Genomic DNA, 16,877 nt, shown 5'->3' with positions numbered 1-16,877 from the left:
CGGGGACAACCTGATCACCTTGTAACCTCCCCAGCGCTTAGAACAGTGCTTTGCACATAGTAAGCGCTGAACAAATACCATCGTTATTATTATTATTATTTACTTAATGTTAAATAAGTAACATTAAAATACTAATACTAAATAACAGTAAAATAAGTAAAGTTAAATAAGAGTCTCCCCCTGAGACTCGAAACTCGTTGTGGGCAAGGTATGTATCTGTTTATTGCTGTATTGTGCTCTCCCAAACGCTTAGTACAGTGCTGAATACGATTATTTGTTAAGCGCTTACTTTGGGCCAAGCACTGTTCTGAGAGAGAGCCCACCTCCTCCAGGAGGCCTTCCCAGACTGACCCCCCTTTTTTCTCTCCTCCTCCCCATATCACCTGCATATAATAATAATAATAATAATAATAATAATAATAATAATAATAATAATGGCATTTATTAAGTGCTTACTATGTACAAAGCACTGTTCTGTATATATGTTTGTACATACGTATTACTCTATTTTACTTGTACATATTTATTCTATTTATTTTATTTTGTTAATATGTTTTGTTGTCCGTCTTCCCCATCCAGACTGTGAGCCCGCTGTTGGGTAGGGACCGTCTCTCCGTGTCGCCAACCTGGACTTCCCAAGCGCTTAGTACGGGGCTCTGCACACAGTAAGCGCTCAATAAATACGATTGAATCATCATCATCCACATCATCAATCGTATTTATTGAGCGCTTACTGTGTGCAGAGCGCTTGGGAAGTACAGATTGGCAACATCTAGAGACAGTCCCTACCCGACAGTGGGCTCACAGTCTAAAAGGGGGAGACAGAGAACGAAACCAAACATACTAACAAAATAAAATAAATGGAATTGATATGTACAAATAAAATAGAGTAATAAACATGTACAAACATATATGCAGGTGCTGTGGGGAAGGGAAGGAGGTGAGGGACGAGGGGGAGGGGAAGGAAGGCGCTTCATAAATGCCATTATTATTATTATTATGAAACACACGCAAACATATACACAGGTGCCGTGGGGAGGGGAAGGAGGGAAGGTGCGGGGGAGAAGGGGGAGAGGAAGGAGGGGGCTCAGTCTGGGAAGGCCTCCTGGAGGAGGTGAGCTCTCAGTAGGGCATTATTATTATTCTTATTGTTATTATGATTGGGAAGGCCTCCTGGAGGAGGTGAGCTCTCAGTAGGGCCTTGAAGGGAGGAAGAGAGCTAGGACTGGCCGGCTGACTGACTAAATGCCACCGTGCCTGTTTGCCTTTCAGGTCCAGAAACCTGCCAATCCTTGGGAATTCTACATAGGAACTCAGTTACTGGAGCGGCTTCACCCCAGCGTGCGCCACCTGTTCATCAGGTTCTACTCGGCCCACTTGTTCCGCAACGGCAGCGTGCTGGTGGGAGAGCTCTACAGCTACGGAACCCTGTTGGTAAGGGGCGGCGCGCCTCAGCGGGCCCCTGCCCACCCCTCCCGCGAAAGCAGGGGTTGCGTTTTCGCAGGGTCCCGCGTTAAAGAGGAATCGTGCTTTTAGAAGCAGCGGGGCCCGGTGGAAAGAGCGCGGCGGGCCTGGGGGTCAGGAGGACCTGGGTTCTAATAATAATAATGATAATAATAATAATGCCCTACTGAGAGCTCATCTCCTCCAGGAGGCCTTCCCAATCATAATAATAATAATAATGCCCTACTGAGAGCTCATCTCCTCCAGGAGGCCTTCCCAATCATAATAATAATAATAATGCCCTACTGAGAGCTCATCTCCTCCAGGAGGCCTTCCCAATCATAATAATAATAATAATGCCCTACTGAGAGCTCATCTCCTCCAGGAGGCCTTCCCAATAATAATAATAATGCCCTACTGAGAGCTCATCTCCTCCAGGAGGCCTTCCCAGACTGAGCCCCCTCCTTCCTCTCCCCCTTCTCCCCCGCACCTTCCCTCCTTCCCCTCCCCACGGCACCTGTGTATATGTTTGCATGCGTTTCATAATAATAATAATAATGGCATTTATGAAGCGCTTGCTATGTGCAAAGCACTGTTCTAAGCACTGGGAAGGTTACAGGGCGATCAGGTTGTCCCACGGTGGGGGCTCACAATGTATTTATTACTCTATTTTATTTGTACCTATTTATTCTATTTATTTTATTTTGTTAATATGTGGTGTTTGGTTGTCTGTCTCCCCCTTCTAGACTGGGAGCCCACTGTTGGGTAGGGACCGTCTCTATACGTTGCCAACTTGGACTTCCCACGCGCTTAGTACAGTGCTCTGCACACAGTCAGCGCTCAATAAATACGATTGAATGAGTGAATAATGATGGCATTTATTAAGCACTTACTATGTGCAAAGCACCGTTCTAAGCGTTGGGGAGGTTACAAGGTGATCAGGTTGTCCCACGGGGGGCTCGCAGTCTTCATCCCCATTTTACAGATGAGGTAACTGAGGCACAGAGAAGTTGCGACTTGCCCTAAGCCACACAGCTGACAAGTGGCGGAGCCGGGATTTGAACCCGTGACGTCTGACTCCAAAGCCCGGGCTCTTTCCACTGAGCCACGCTGCTTCTCTGTAGGACCTGGGTTCTAATAATAATAATAATGGCATTTATTAAGCGCTTACTATGTGCAAAGCACCATTCTAAGCGCTGGGGAGGTTACAAGGTGATCAGATTGTCCCACGGGGGGCTCACAGTCTTCATCCCCATTTTACAGATGAGGTAACTGAGGTACAGAGAAGTTGTGACTTGCCCCAAGTCACACAGCTGACAAGTGGTGCAGCCGGGATTCGAACCCATGACCTCTGACTCCAAAGCCCGGGCTCTTTCCACTGAGCCACGCTGCTTCTCTAATCCTGACTCCACCCGCCTGTCTGCGGGCCGGTCATTTAATTTCTCTGGGCCTCAGTTCTGCAAAATGGGGGTTCAGTGCCTGGTCTCCCTCCTACTCGGTCGTATTTTTGGAGCGCTCACTGTGTGCGGAGCACTGTGCTAAGAGCTTGGGAGAGTACAATATATCAGACACCTTCCTTGCCCACAGAGAGCTTACTTAAACTGTGAGCCCTACGCGGAACCTGATTAATCTTAAACCCAACCTCGTGCTTAGTATTCATTCCTTCACTCAGCCATTTATTGAGCGCTTACTGTGTGCAAAGCACTGTACGGTGTTTGGCACATTCATTCAGTCATTCAATCGTACTTATTGAGCGCTTACTGTTTGCAGAGCACTGTACTAAGCGCTTGGGAAGTACAAGTCGGCAACATACAGAGACGGTCCCCACCCAACAACGGGCTCACAGTCTAGAAGGGGGAGGCAGACAACAAAACAATACAAGTAAACAGGCGAAGCACATAGTAGGACAGTGCTCCGGCACTTAGAACAGTGCTTTGCACATAGTAAGCGCTTAATAAATGCCATCATTATTATTATTTACATAGTAAGTGCTTCACAAATTCCACAATTAATTATTATCACCTCAGTCCTCCACGCACGTCCGCTTGGGCTCCTAACACCACGTCTGCCACAGCCAGACAACGGAATTGCATTCCTTAATTCCGCGTAGTTGCATCCAAAGCACGCTGTGAAAACAGCGTCCTGGACATCCCGGCCCCTTTTAGACTGTGAGCCCACTGTTGGGTAGGGACTGTCTCTATATGTTGCCAATTTGTACTTCCCAAGCACTTAGTACAGCGCTCTGCACATAGTAAGTGCTCAATAAATACGATTGATGATGATGATGATGGATTTAGGGGGCAGGGGTGGACAGCTCATTCGAACTCACTGTTTGTCTGTCTCCCCCTTCTCGACTGTGAGCCCGCTGTTGGGTAGGGACCGTCTCTATATGTTGCCAACTTGTACTTCCCAAGCGCTTAGTACAGTGCTCTGCACACAGTAAGCGCTCAATAAATACGATTGATTGAATGAATGAATGAATGTTGGGTAGGGACCGTCTCTCTATGTTGCCAACTTGTACTTCCCAAGTGCTTAGTACAGTGCTCTGCACACAGTAAGCGCTCAATAAATACGATTGAATGAATGAATGAATGAATGAATGTTTGGTCGGGACCGTCTCTCTATGTTGCCAACTTGTACTTCCCAAGCGCTTAGTACAGTGCTCTGCCCACAGTAAGTGCTCAATAAGTACGATTGAATGAATGAATGAGCCCGCTGTCGGGTAGGGACCGTCTCTCTATGTTGCCAACTTGTACTTCCCAAGCGCTTAGTACAGTGCTCTGCACACGGTAAGCGCTCAATAAGTACGATTGAATGAATGAATGAGCCCGCTGTTGGATAGGGACCGTCTCTCTATGTTGCCAACTTGTCCTTCCCAAGTGCTTAGTACAGTGCTCTGCACACGGTAAGCGCTCAATAAGTACGATTGAATGAATGAATGAGCCCGCTGTTGGATAGGGACCGTCTCTCTATGTTGCCAACTTGTCCTTCCCAAGCGCTTAGTACAGTGCTCTGCACACGGTAAGCGCTCAATAAGTACGATTGAATGAATGAATGAGCCCGCTGTCGGGTAGGGACCGTCTCTATATGTTGCCAACTTGTACTTCCCAAGCGCTTAGTACAGTGCTCTGCACACGGTAAGCGCTCAATAAATAAGATTGAATGAATGAATGCTCCGCGGAGCTGACTCGGTTTCCCTTCTCTCCTCGCGTACAGAACGCCATCAATCTTTACAAAAACACCCCAGAGAAAACGATGCCCCAAGCCCTCGTCATGTATTTTGCCCTAAGGATTATGTTCATGATCGAACGACTTCACGACTGTGAAATCATCCACGGCGACATTAAACCCGACAACTTCATCCTCGGAGAAAGGCAAGGCTTCCCTCGTCTTTCCTCGGGGGTTGATTTTTCCTGCTGCTGTTCCTCGTCTGTCTCCATCAGTCGATCAATTGTATTTACTGAGCGCTAACTATGTGCAGGGACCGTACTAAGCTCTTGGGAGAGTACGATACGACAGAATCAGCAGACACGTCCCCTGCCCGTAACGAGTTTACGGTCTAGAGGGGAAGGCAGACATTAGTATAAAGAAGGAATTTATGATTTATAATTTAAACACAGGTCCATAAGTGCTGTGGGATTGGGGGTGGGGCGCATATCCAATGTCAAAATATCAACCAGTGGATAGAGACGGGCCTGGGAATCAGAAGGACCTGAGTTCTAATCCCGGCTCCGCCCCTTGTCTGCTGCGTGACTTTGGTCCAGTCACTTGACTTTTCCGTGCCTCAGTTTCCTCATCTGTAAATCGAGGATTAAGACTGTGAGCCCTATATGGGACGTGGAGTGTGTCCAACCTCATTAAGGAGCAGCGTGGCTCAGTGGAAAGAGCCCGGGCTTTGGAGTCAGAGGTCATGGGTTCAAATCCCGGCTCCGCCAACTGTCAGCTGTGTGACTTTGGGCAAGTCACTTCGCTTCTCTGGGCCTCAGTTCCCTCATCTGGAAAATGGGGATTAAGACTGTGAGCCCCCCGTGGGACAACCTGATCACCTTGTAACCTCCCCAGCGCTTAGAACAGTGCTTTGCACATTGTAAGCGCCTAATAAATGCCATTATTATTATTATTAACTTGTGTCTACCCTAGCGCTTATGGTACAGAGCAAGCGCTTAACAAATGCCATGAGGAAAAGAAGTCCAAAGGTCACAGGTCGAAGTGCAAAGAGGACACAGAAGGAAGAGCGAGCCGGGGAAAAGAGGGCTTCATCGGGGAAGGCCTCTTGGAGGAGATAATAATAATAATAATAATGGCGTTTATTAAGCGCTTATTATGTGCAAAGCACTGTTCTAAGCGCTGGATGTGACCTTAATAATGCTTTGAAGCAGGGAAGCAGCGTGGCTCAGTGGAAAGAGCCCGGGCTTTGGAGTCAGAGGCCATGGGTTCAAATCCCGGCCCCGCCACTTGTCAGCCGTGTGATTTTGGGCAAGTCACTTCACTTCTCTGGGCCTCAGTTTCCTGATCCGTAAAATGGGGATAAGACTGTGAGCCCCTCGTGGGACAACCTGATTACCTTGTATCTACCCCAGCGCTTAGAACAGTGCTTTGCATACAGTAAGGGCTTAACAAATACCAACATTATTATTATTATTTGAAGGTGGAGAGAGGGGTGGTGTGGTGCGGATGGAAGGGGAGGGAGTTCCAAGCCAGGGGAAGAATGTGGGACAGGGGTCAGTGGCAAGATGAGATAAGGGCACAGGGATTGTGCGGGCTGGGCTGGCTCCTCACTCTCTGTGGGCAGGGAATGTGTCTGTTCTATTGTTAGAGTGTACCCTCCCAAGCGCTTAGTACAGTGCCGCGCACTGGGCCTCGAGCTCGTCTATCTCACCGCTGACTTAATAATAATGGCATTTATCAAGCGCTTACTGTGTGCAAAGCACTGTTCTAAGCGCGGGGGAGGGTACAAGGTGATCAGGTTGTCCCACGGGGGGCTCACAGTCTTCATCCCCATTTTACAGATGAGGTCACTGAGGCCCAGAGAAGTTAAGTGACTTGCCCAAAGTCACACAGCTGACAAGTAGTGGAGGCAGGATTTGAACCCATGACCTCGTACTCCCGACTTCTCACCCACATCCTACCTCTGACCTGGAATGCCTTCCCTCCTTTCATTCATTCGTTCAATCGTATTTATTGAACGCTTACTGTGTGCAGAGCACTGTACTAAGCGCTTGGGAAGTACACCCTATCAGATAATCGCTCTCCCCACTTCAAAATCTTACTGAAGATTTACAAAAGAGATTTACAAAATCTCTTCCAAGGAGCCTTCCCTGATTAAGCCCTCCTCTCCTCTTCTCCTTCTGCGCCGCTCTTACTTGCTCCTTCATTCATCCTTTTAGACTGTGAGCCCACTGTTGGGTAGGGACTGTCTCTATATGTTGCCAACTTGGACTTCCCAAGCGCTTAGTACAGTGCTCTGCACACAGTAAGTGCTCAATAAATACGATTGATGATGAAATACGATTGATGATGATCCTCCCTCCCATCCCCCCAGCATATATATATATATATATATACATATATATATATGATTTATTTTTCTATTTATTCCTATTAATGTCTGTCTCCCTCTAGACTGTGAGCTCGTTGTTGGCAGGAATGTGTCTGTTGTTATGTTGTACTCTCCTAAGCGCTTATTACAGGGCTTTGCACACAGTAAGCGCTCACTAACTACACTTGAATGAATGAATGAGCACTCTAGACTCAGCTTGTTGTGGGCAGGAATGTGTCTGTTGTTATGTTGTAGTCTCCTAAGCGCTTAATACAGGGCTTTGCACACAGTAAGCGCTCACTAACAACAATTGAATGAATGAATGAGCACTCTAGACTGTGAGCTCGTGGGCAGGAATGTGTCTGTTGTTGTGTTGTAGTCTCCTAAGCGCTTAATACAGGGCTTTGCACACAGTAAGCGCTCACTAACAACAATTGAATGAATGAACAAGCACTCTAGACTCAGCTCGTTGTGGGCAGGAATGTGACTGTTGTTATGTTGTACTCTCCTAAACGCTTAATACAGGGCTTTGCACACAGTAAACGCTCACTAACAACAATTGAGTGAATGAATGAGCACTCTAGACTCAGCTCGTTGTGGGCAGGAATGTGTCTGTTGTTATGTTGTACTCTGCTAAGCGCTGAATACAGGGCTTTGCACACAGTAAGCGCTCACTAACAACAATTGAATGAATGAACGAGCACTCTAGACTGAGCTCGTTGTGGACAGGAATGTGACTGTTGTTATGTTGTACTCTCCTAAACACTTAATACAGGGCTTTGCACACAGTAAGCGCTCACTAACAACAATTGAATGAATGAACGAGCGCTCTAGACTGAACTCGTTGTGGGCAGGAATGTGTCCGTTGTACTCTCCTAAGCGATTAATAGAGCGCTTTGCGCACAGTAAGCGCTCACTAACTACAATTGAGTGAATGAATGAGCACTCTAGACTCAGCTCGTTGTGGGCAGGAATGTGTCTGTTGTTATGTTGTACTCTCCTAAGCGCTGAATACAGGGCTTTGCACACAGTAAGCGCTCACTAACAACAATTGAATGAATGAACGAGCACTCTAGACTGAGCTCGTTGTGGACAGGAATGTGACTTGTTATGTTGTAGTCTCCTAAGCGCTTAATACAGGGCTTTGCACACAGTAAGCGCTCACTAACAACAATTGAATGAATGAATGAGCACTCTAGACTGAGCTCGTTGTGGACAGGAATGTGACTGTTGTTATGTTGTCGTCTCCTAAGCGCTTAATACAGGGCTTTGCACACAGTAAGAGCTCACTAACTACAATTGAATGAATGAATGAATGAGCACTCTAGACTGAACTCGTTGTGGGCAGGAATGTGTCTGTTGTACTCTCCTAAGCGATTAATAGAGCGCTTTCGCACAGTAAGCGCTCACTAACTACAATTGAATGAATGAATGAGCACTCTAGACTGAGCTTGTTGTGGGCAGGAATGTGTCTGTTATGTTGTACTCTCCTAAGCGCTTAATACAGGGCTTTGCACACAGTAAGCGCTCACTAACTACACTTGAATGAATGAATGAGCACTCTAGACTCGGCTTGTTGTGGACAGGAATGTGTCTGTTGTTATGTTGTACTCTCCTAAGTGCTTAATACAGGGCTTTGCACACAGTAAGCGCTCACTAACTACAATTGAATGAATGAATGAGCACTCTAGACTGAGTTCATTGTGGGCAGGAATGTGACTGTTGTTATGTTGTACTCTCCTAAGCGCTTAATACAGGGCTTTGCACACAGTAAGAGCTCACTAACTACAATTGAATGAATGAATGAGCACTCTAGACTCAGCTCGTTGTGGGCAGGAATGTGTCTATGTTGTACTCTCCTAAGCGCTTAATACAGGGCTTTGCACACAGTAAGCGCTCACTAACAACAATTGAATGAATGAATGAGCACTCTAGACTGAGCTCGTTGTGGGGCAGGAATGTGTCTGTTATGTTGTACTCTCCTAAACGCTTAATACAGGGCTTTGCACACAGTCAGCGCTCACTAACTACAATTGAATGAATGAATGAGCACTGTAGACTGAGCTTGTTGTGGGCAGGAATGTGTCTGTTATGTTGTACTCTCCTAAGCGCTTAATACAGGGCTTTGCACACAGTAAGCGCTCACTAACTACAATTGAATCAATGAATGAGCACTCTAGACTGTGAGCTCGTTGTGGGCAGGAATGTGTCTGTTATGTTGTACTCTCCTAAGCGCTTAATACAGGGCTTTGCACACAGTAAGCGCTCACTAACTACAATTGAATGAATGAACGAGCACTCTAGACTGAGTTCGTTGTGGACAGGAATGTGACTGTTGTTATGTTGTACTCTCCTAAGCGCTTAATACAGGGCTTTGCACACAGTAAGCGCTCACTAACTACAATTGAATGAATGAACGAGCACTCTAGACTGAGCTCGTTGTGGACAGGAATGTGACTGTTGTTATGTTGTAGTCTCCTAAGCGCTTAATACAGGGCTTTGCACACAGTAAGAGCTCACTAACTACAATTGGATGAATGAATGAATGAGCACTCTAGACTGAACTCGTTGTGGGCAGGAATGTGTCTGTTGTACTCTCCTAAGCGATTAATAGAGCGCTTTGCGCACAGTAAGCGCTCACTAACTACACTTGAATGAATGAACGAGCACTCTAGACTCAGCTCGTTGTGGGCAGGAATGTGTCTGTTATGTTGCACTCTCCTAAGCGCTTAATACAGGGCTTTGCACACAGTAAGCGCTCACTAACTACGATTGAAGGAATGAATGAGCACTCTAGACTGAGCTCGTTGTGGACAGGAATGTGACTGTTGTTATGTTGTACTCTCCTAAGCGCTTAATGGAGCTCTTTGCGCACAGTAAGCGCTCAGTAAATTCCGTTGAACGAATGAATGAGCAGTAAGCGCTCCATAAATGCGATCGACCGACTGACTCGGCACCAAACTCCACCCTTACAAAACGCAGGTTCTTGGAGGATGACGACTGGACGGTCGACAGCCCCCCTCACGGCCTGACCGTGATCGACCTGGGGCAGAGTATAGATATGACCCTGTTCCCCAAGGGAACGGCGTTCACGGGGAGGTGCGAAACGTCCGGCTTCCAGTGCGTCGAGATGCTGAGCCGGAGGCCGTGGAACTATCAGGTACGGAAACGGGGGACGACCCCCCTCCCGGGTCCCTCGGACCTTTCGAGAAGAAATCTGCCGCCGGTCGAACGAAGCGAGAAGCGATCTCCCGGCTCCTCTCCCGTCGGTTCGTTGTGGAAAGCGCGAGACTGGCGGCTGCCAGGGGGACGATTTGGGAAAGACCGGGAAAGCTCGGGCCTTGGTGGCGCCTGGGCGGCTTGGCGCTTCCGAAAATTGTGAATTTAGGAGACTTGACCTTGGAGTCATCGGGACGATGTGCTCTGTTTGCAGACCGATTACTTTGGAGTCGCTGCAACGGTCTACTGCATGCTGTTTGGCACTTACATGAAGGTGAAAAACGAACAAGGAGTCTGGAAAACCGAAGGCATTTTCAAACGGTGAGAGCTCACCTCCTCCAGGAGGCCTTCCCAGACTGAGCCCCTTCCTTCCTCTCCCCCTCGTCCCCCTCTCCATCCCCCCCATCTTACCTCCTTCCCTTCCCCACAGCACCTGTATATATGGTTGTACATATTTATTACTCTGTTTATTTTACTTGTACATATCTATCCTATTTATTTTATTTTGTTGGTATGTTTGGTTTTGTTTTCTGTCTCCCCCTTTTAGACTGTGAGCCCACTGTTGGGTAGGGGCTGTCTCTACGTGTTGCCAATTTGTACTTCCCAAGCGCTTAGTACAGTGCTCTGCACATAGTAAGCGCTCAATAAATACGATTGGTGATGATGATTAATAATAGTGGCGTTTGTGTAGCGCTTATTATGTAGCGCTGGGGTAGGTACAAGGTCGTCAAGTCCCACATGGGGCTCCTGGTCCGAGTAGGAGGAAGAAAAGGTATCGATTCTCCATTCCGCGGATGAGGTTTGGTGCAAATGAAGTGATTTGCCCAAGGTCACAAAGCAGGTAAGTGGAGGTGTCTTACTGGAGTGAACCCAAGCGCTTAGTACAGTGCTCTGCACCCAGTAAGCGCTCAATAAATACGATTGATGATTGATTGATGATGAACCATGTAGAGAAGCAGCGGGCTCGGTGGAAAGAGCCCGGGCTTGGGAGTCAGAGGTCATGGGTTCTAATTCCGGCTCCGCCGCTTATCAGCTAAGTGACTTTGGGCAAGTCACTTCCTCTCTGAGCCTCAGTTATCTCATCTGTAAAATGGGGATGAAGACTGAGCCCCACGTGGGACAACCTGATCCCCTTGTATCCGCCCCCCCCCAGCGCTTAGAACAGTGCTTCGCACATAGCGTTTGACAAACGCCATCATTATTATTATTATCGTTATTATGTGCTTTTGGGGAAGGAAAATCAGTGAGTGCCCTGTGAGCTCCCTCTAGACTGGAAGCTCATTGTGAGCAGGAATGTGTCTGTTGTACTCTCCCAAGCACTTAGTACAGTGCTTTGCACACCGTAAGCGCTCAATAAATACGATTGAAGAGTCTCCTTACACCACAAAGAAATTCTCCAAAGCCTCCCCCAGCAGCCTACATTTTCCAACAGCCAAGTCCCTAAGCTTTACCGTCCTCGTTTACTCAATACTCATTAAGTGGAACTTAGCATCAGTCCATCAGTGATATTTATTGAACGCTTACTCTGTGCAGAGCACCCTACCGAAAGCTTGTCTAGCTCGTATAAAACACATCTGCTCAGGATCTAAACGTATTCGCGTTCGCATGAATGCCGAGATTAAAGACTGTGAGCCCGTTGTTGGGTAGGGACCGTCTCTATATGCTGCCGAATTGCACCTCCCAAGCGCTTAGTACAGTGCTCTGCACACAGTAAGCACTCAATAAATAATAAATAAATCCCGGCTCTGCCAATTGTCAGCTGTGTGACTTTGGGCAAGTCACTTAACTTCTCTGTGCCTGTTACCTCATCTGCAAAATGGGGATTCATTCATTCTGTTGTATTTATTGAGCGCTTACTGTGTGCAGAGCACTGGACTAAGCGCTTGGGAAGTACAAGTTGGCAACATGTACTTCCCAAGTGCTTAGTACAGTGCTCTGCACATAGTAAGCGCTCAATAAATATGATTGATGATGCTATAGAGACGGTCCCTACCCAACAGCGGGCTCATAGTCTAGAAGGGGGGGATTAAGACTGTGAGCACCCTGTGGGACAACCTGATTGCCTTGTAACCTCCCCAGCGCTTAGAACAGTGCTCTGCACATAGTAAGCGCTTAATAAATGCCATCATCATTATTATTATTATTAAATACAGTTGAATGATTAAAGGACTAAAATAGTGCCAGTACTAAAGAATTCAAGTCAGAATGCCTCCAAAGTTGGGGACAAGGAAAAGAAGCATTTCAAGTAAGCCTGGCATTGAATTTTTCATCCTGGCTTTAAAACTAAGAGGGCTGTCCCTAGCAGGGATTCATATCCAAATCGCTTTTTTAAATATTATCCCATCTCAGGGTGTGCTGCATTTAATTTTAATACCTGTTCTCCCTGCAGTCCTGCCCTGGTTCTCCTGGTGCCCTACTGCGAAGCCCTCTGAGACTCAGGTTCAAATCCCGGATCCTCCAGTTGTCAGCTGTGTGACTCTGGGCAGGTCACTTCACGTCTCTGGGCCTCAGTTACCCCTTCTGTAAAATGGGGATTAAGACTGTGAGCCCCCCGTGGGACAACCTGATCACCTTGTATCCCCCCCAGCGCTTTGAACAGTGCTTTGCACGTAGTAAGCGCTTAATAAATGCCATCACCATCACGTAAACCAATGGCCCGAGTTGGGCCGGGTATTAACCCCTCCACTCTCGCACTGGCCCAAGTGGCAGGGCCTAAAATCCTGCCCGACTCCAACTCTCCAGCTTCCGAGCCAGAGGACCTGGGTTCCAATCTCAGCTGTGCCTCTTGTCTGCTGTGCCATCTGGGGCAAGTCACTGTGCCTCAGTTCCCTCATCTGTAAAAATGGGGATTAAGACGGCGAGCCCCGGGTGGGACGGGGACCGTGTCCAACCTGCTTAGCTTTTACCTACCGCAGCGCTCGGCACGTAGTAATTGCTTGACAAATAGTATTTTTAAAAAATGGCATTTGAGAAAGCTGAGCTGGGCAGCAAAGTGTGAGGTCAACAGAAGGAGGGAAGAAGCTCGTTGTGGGCAGGGATTGTGTCTGTTTTATTGTTGCATTGTACTCTCCCAAGTGCTTCGTACAGTGCTCTGCACACAGTAAGCGCTCAATAAATATGATCGACTGAGATGAATAAAGAGGCTGGCATATTAGCCAGCTGGTGCCAGGCGGCGATTTAACCCCCCTGAGCACGTGTGTCACTGACCGTTTTGTATCTTTGCCCTCCCAGGCTCCCTCATGCCGAAATGTGGACCGACTTTTTTCACACTCTGCTGAATATACCAGATTGCCAGCACCTCCCTTCGCTGGGAGCCTTACGGGAAAAGCTAAAAGCGACTTTACAGCAATCCTACGGCAGCAAGATCAAGTCCCTCCGCAAGAGGCTGGTCGTGCTGCTTCTGGAAAACAAGCGCTCACGGAAATAAAACCGGGGAGTTCCGGAGACTCCCCGGACTCGAGATCGGCCCACCGTCTCTGGATGTGAAGAAAATGTAGGGGATCGTTTTTTCAGAGGGGCTTAATTTAGAAGTTTGAGGGAGACAGAGCCTGACTGGGAAGCCAGTGTCACCGAGGAGATGAGCATTTGCGGTTCAGTGGCTAATTTTGCCTGGCTTGTTTAGGAGAAGAAGCTTTCTGAGGGGTGTTATTTCATTTCCTACTATTCCCGTGGCCCGCACAGCAGCGGGTAAACTGAGTCGGCGGCGGCCCCCGATTACGGTCAGGACGGTGATGCGCGGCCGAACTGAGGTTACCGTAGAGCCGCGTGACCATCCGCCGCGCGAGAGTTGTGATTTCTGGCCCCAAGAGGAAAATCTAGGGCCGAGCATCCCTGGCTTCTAGCCAAATTATTTCTCCCACCTGCCAAGAAGGGAGAATTGAAGGTGCTTCTGCTTCCAAGAACGCCGGCCCGCTGGGGGGGGAATTCCGATTTTTCCACACCCACTTTGCGGGGATGGGGGTGGGAGGGGAGGCATTCCAATAAAGGGCCCAGAAATCAATCCTCTCGCTGACGGGTCGTCACCTTCCTCCTTTCTTCCAATTCTCGCTCCTCCAGTACACTTCTCATCGTTTAAATGAATTAAGGACCAGGGGCTGTTCATACTGGACTCAATTTGGATAAGCTCTAAATAAAGCCCCGCTCCGAGAGCGGTGTGTAAAAAGTGCTTTGACTTTTTGTTGGCGTTTTCGCTGGGCTTTTCCCTGTTTTTCCCTCTGTTCGGACAGAATCCGGTAGAAGGAAGGGGTTCTCTCTCACAGGGGCCGGCTTTCTGGGAGTTTTCGGTTTTTATCCTTTCGTGAGGTTTCTCCTGGAGAGGGCAACGGACAGATTGGAAACAAGGAAATGCCTGGAAGGGGGGGACGTGACCGGAGAAGATCTCAGCTAGCTCATTCATTCAATCGTATTTATTGAGCGCTTACTGCGCGCAGAGCGCTGGACTAAACGCTCGGGAGAGTTGGGGAAACGAGTCTTAGAGGAGGTAGAAGCAAAGGCAGGGGGGACTTTGAGGCGGATGGAAGCGGGGTCTGAGGGTGGGGAACGAGTTCGCGAGCAGGAGATGAGGATTGTTGGGAATCATAATGATAATTTAGGTACTAAACCCTTACTATGTGTATGGCATCGAACTAAGTGCTGGGGATATGCCGTGCAGACACAGTCCCTGCTCCCCCCGCAGCTTACAATCAAAGGGAGCGGGCTGAACAGGCGTTTTATCTCCATTTTACAGGTGAGAAAACCGAGGCGCCGACCGGTTAAATGATTTGCCCGAAGTCACACAGCGGAGCCGGGATTAGAACTCCGGTCTAATCTTGTACTGCCCAAGCGCTGAGTACAGTGCTTTGCACACAGTAAGCGCTCAATAAATACGATTGAATGAATGAATTATATTTATAGAGCACTTACTGTGTGCAGAGCACTGTCCTAAGATCTTGGGAAAGTACAATACAACAATAAATGGTGACATGCCCTGCCCACAACAAGTTTACGGTCTAGAGGGGCGGAGACAGATATCATTCATTCATTCAATCGTGTTTATTGAGCACTTACTGGGTGCAGAGCACTGTACTAAGCGCTTGGGAAGGACGAGTCGGCAACATCTAGAGACGGTCCCTACCCAACAACGGGCTCACAGTCTAAGAAGGGGGAGGCAGAGAACAAAACCAAACGTACCAACAAATAAAATAAATAGGATAGATATGTACAAGTAAAATAAATAAATAAATAGAGTAATAAATATCTGACTCCCACCCATTCATCCATTCATTGAATCGTATTTACTGAGCGCTTGCCGTATGCAGAGCACTGTGCTAAGCGCCCCCAGACCTGTTTTCTTCCCACTAGGACTTGCCGCTCACCCGGCATTTGGGGCAAGGTGGGAAGGAGGTCAGCTGAGGAGGGGGTGTCTGCGCTGGTGTGGTAAACCCATCTAGGACCATCTGGTTTAATCGGTGGGTAGGAACGGGTAAAAGGGGCTCTCTACAACCATTTCCATTAAGCGCTTAGTACAGTGCTCTGCACATAGTAAGCGCTCAATAAATACGATTGATTGATTGATTGATTTCCCCTCTGCCCAGAGGCCTCAGAGCCATACGCCCAGTGTGGTTGGTTGGTTTGGGGGCTTTTTTTTTATGGCATTTGTTAATAAATAAATGAATAATAGTGATGGCATTTGTTAAGCGCTTACTATGTGCAGAGCACTGTTCTAAGCGCCGGGGGGATACAAGGTGGTCAAGTTGTCCCACATGGGGCTCACAGTCTTAATCCTCATTTTACAGATGAGGTCACTGAGGCTCAGAGAAGTGAAGTGACTTGCTCAAGGTCACACAGCAGACGTGGTGGAGCCGGGATTCGAACCCATGACCTCTGACTCCAAAGCCCGGGCTCTTTCCACTGAGCCACGCTGCTTCTCTGCTTCTTCAGCGCTTACTATGTGCCAGGCACCTCCTCCCCATCCCCCCCGCCTTACCTCCTTCCCCTCCCCACAGCACCTGTATATATGTATATATGGTTGTACGTATTTATTACTCTATTTTATTATTGTACATATTTATTCTATTTATTTTATTTTGTTAATATGTTTCGTTTTGTCTTCTGTCTCCCCCTTCTAGACTGTGAGCCTGCTGTTGGGTAGGGACCGTCTCTATATGTTGCCAACTTGTACTTAGTACAGCGTTCTGCACACAGTAAACGCTCAATAAATACGACTGACTGAATGAATGAATGAGTGAATGAATACAGTCCCTGTCCCACATGAAGCTCCCAGTCTTCATCCCTATTTTACAGGTGACATAACTGAGGCCCAGAGAAGTCAAGTGACTTGCCCGAAGTCACGTAGCAGACAAGTGTCAGAGCTGGGATTAGAACCCAGGACCTCTTGACTCCCAGCCCCATGATCTATCCACTTAATAATAATAATAGTGGCATTTATTAAGCGCTTACTATGTGCAAAGCACTGTTCGAAGTGCTGGGGAGGTTACAAGGTGATCGGGTTGTCCCACAGGGGGATCACAGTTTTCATCCCCATTTTCCAGATGAGGTAACTGAGGCCCAGAGAAGTGAAGTGACTTGCCCAGAGTCACACAGCTGACAGTTGGCGGAGCTGGGATTTGAACCCACGACCTCTGCCTCCAAAGCCCATGCTTGATGCATTGAGCCACACTGCTTCTCTCCCATCAAT

General features: G+C 47.8%; 1 protein-coding gene across 2 annotated transcripts in view; it reads left to right on the top strand.

Moving 5' to 3' along the window:
• Nucleotides 1-14,357, top strand: part of BUB1 (BUB1 mitotic checkpoint serine/threonine kinase) — a 59,978-nt gene extending 45,621 nt beyond the window's left edge. For both annotated transcript variants that reach the window (XM_038765720.1, XM_038765719.1), the window contains 5 exons: nucleotides 1,273-1,434; nucleotides 4,660-4,817; nucleotides 9,965-10,142; nucleotides 10,416-10,522; nucleotides 13,433-14,357. In XM_038765720.1, the coding sequence (XP_038621648.1) occupies nucleotides 1,273-1,434; nucleotides 4,660-4,817; nucleotides 9,965-10,142; nucleotides 10,416-10,522; nucleotides 13,433-13,628 (801 nt within the window). In that variant the 3' untranslated portion in view covers nucleotides 13,629-14,357. The remainder of the gene's footprint in view (nucleotides 1-1,272; nucleotides 1,435-4,659; nucleotides 4,818-9,964; nucleotides 10,143-10,415; nucleotides 10,523-13,432) is intronic.
• The last annotated feature ends 2,520 nt before the right edge of the window (nucleotides 14,358-16,877 follow it).

This window comes from Tachyglossus aculeatus, chromosome 23, assembly GCF_015852505.1.
Source record: "Tachyglossus aculeatus isolate mTacAcu1 chromosome 23, mTacAcu1.pri, whole genome shotgun sequence".
In the NCBI taxonomy this organism is placed as follows: domain Eukaryota; kingdom Metazoa; phylum Chordata; class Mammalia; order Monotremata; family Tachyglossidae; genus Tachyglossus; species Tachyglossus aculeatus.
This window is presented reverse-complemented; position numbering and strand designations above follow the sequence as displayed.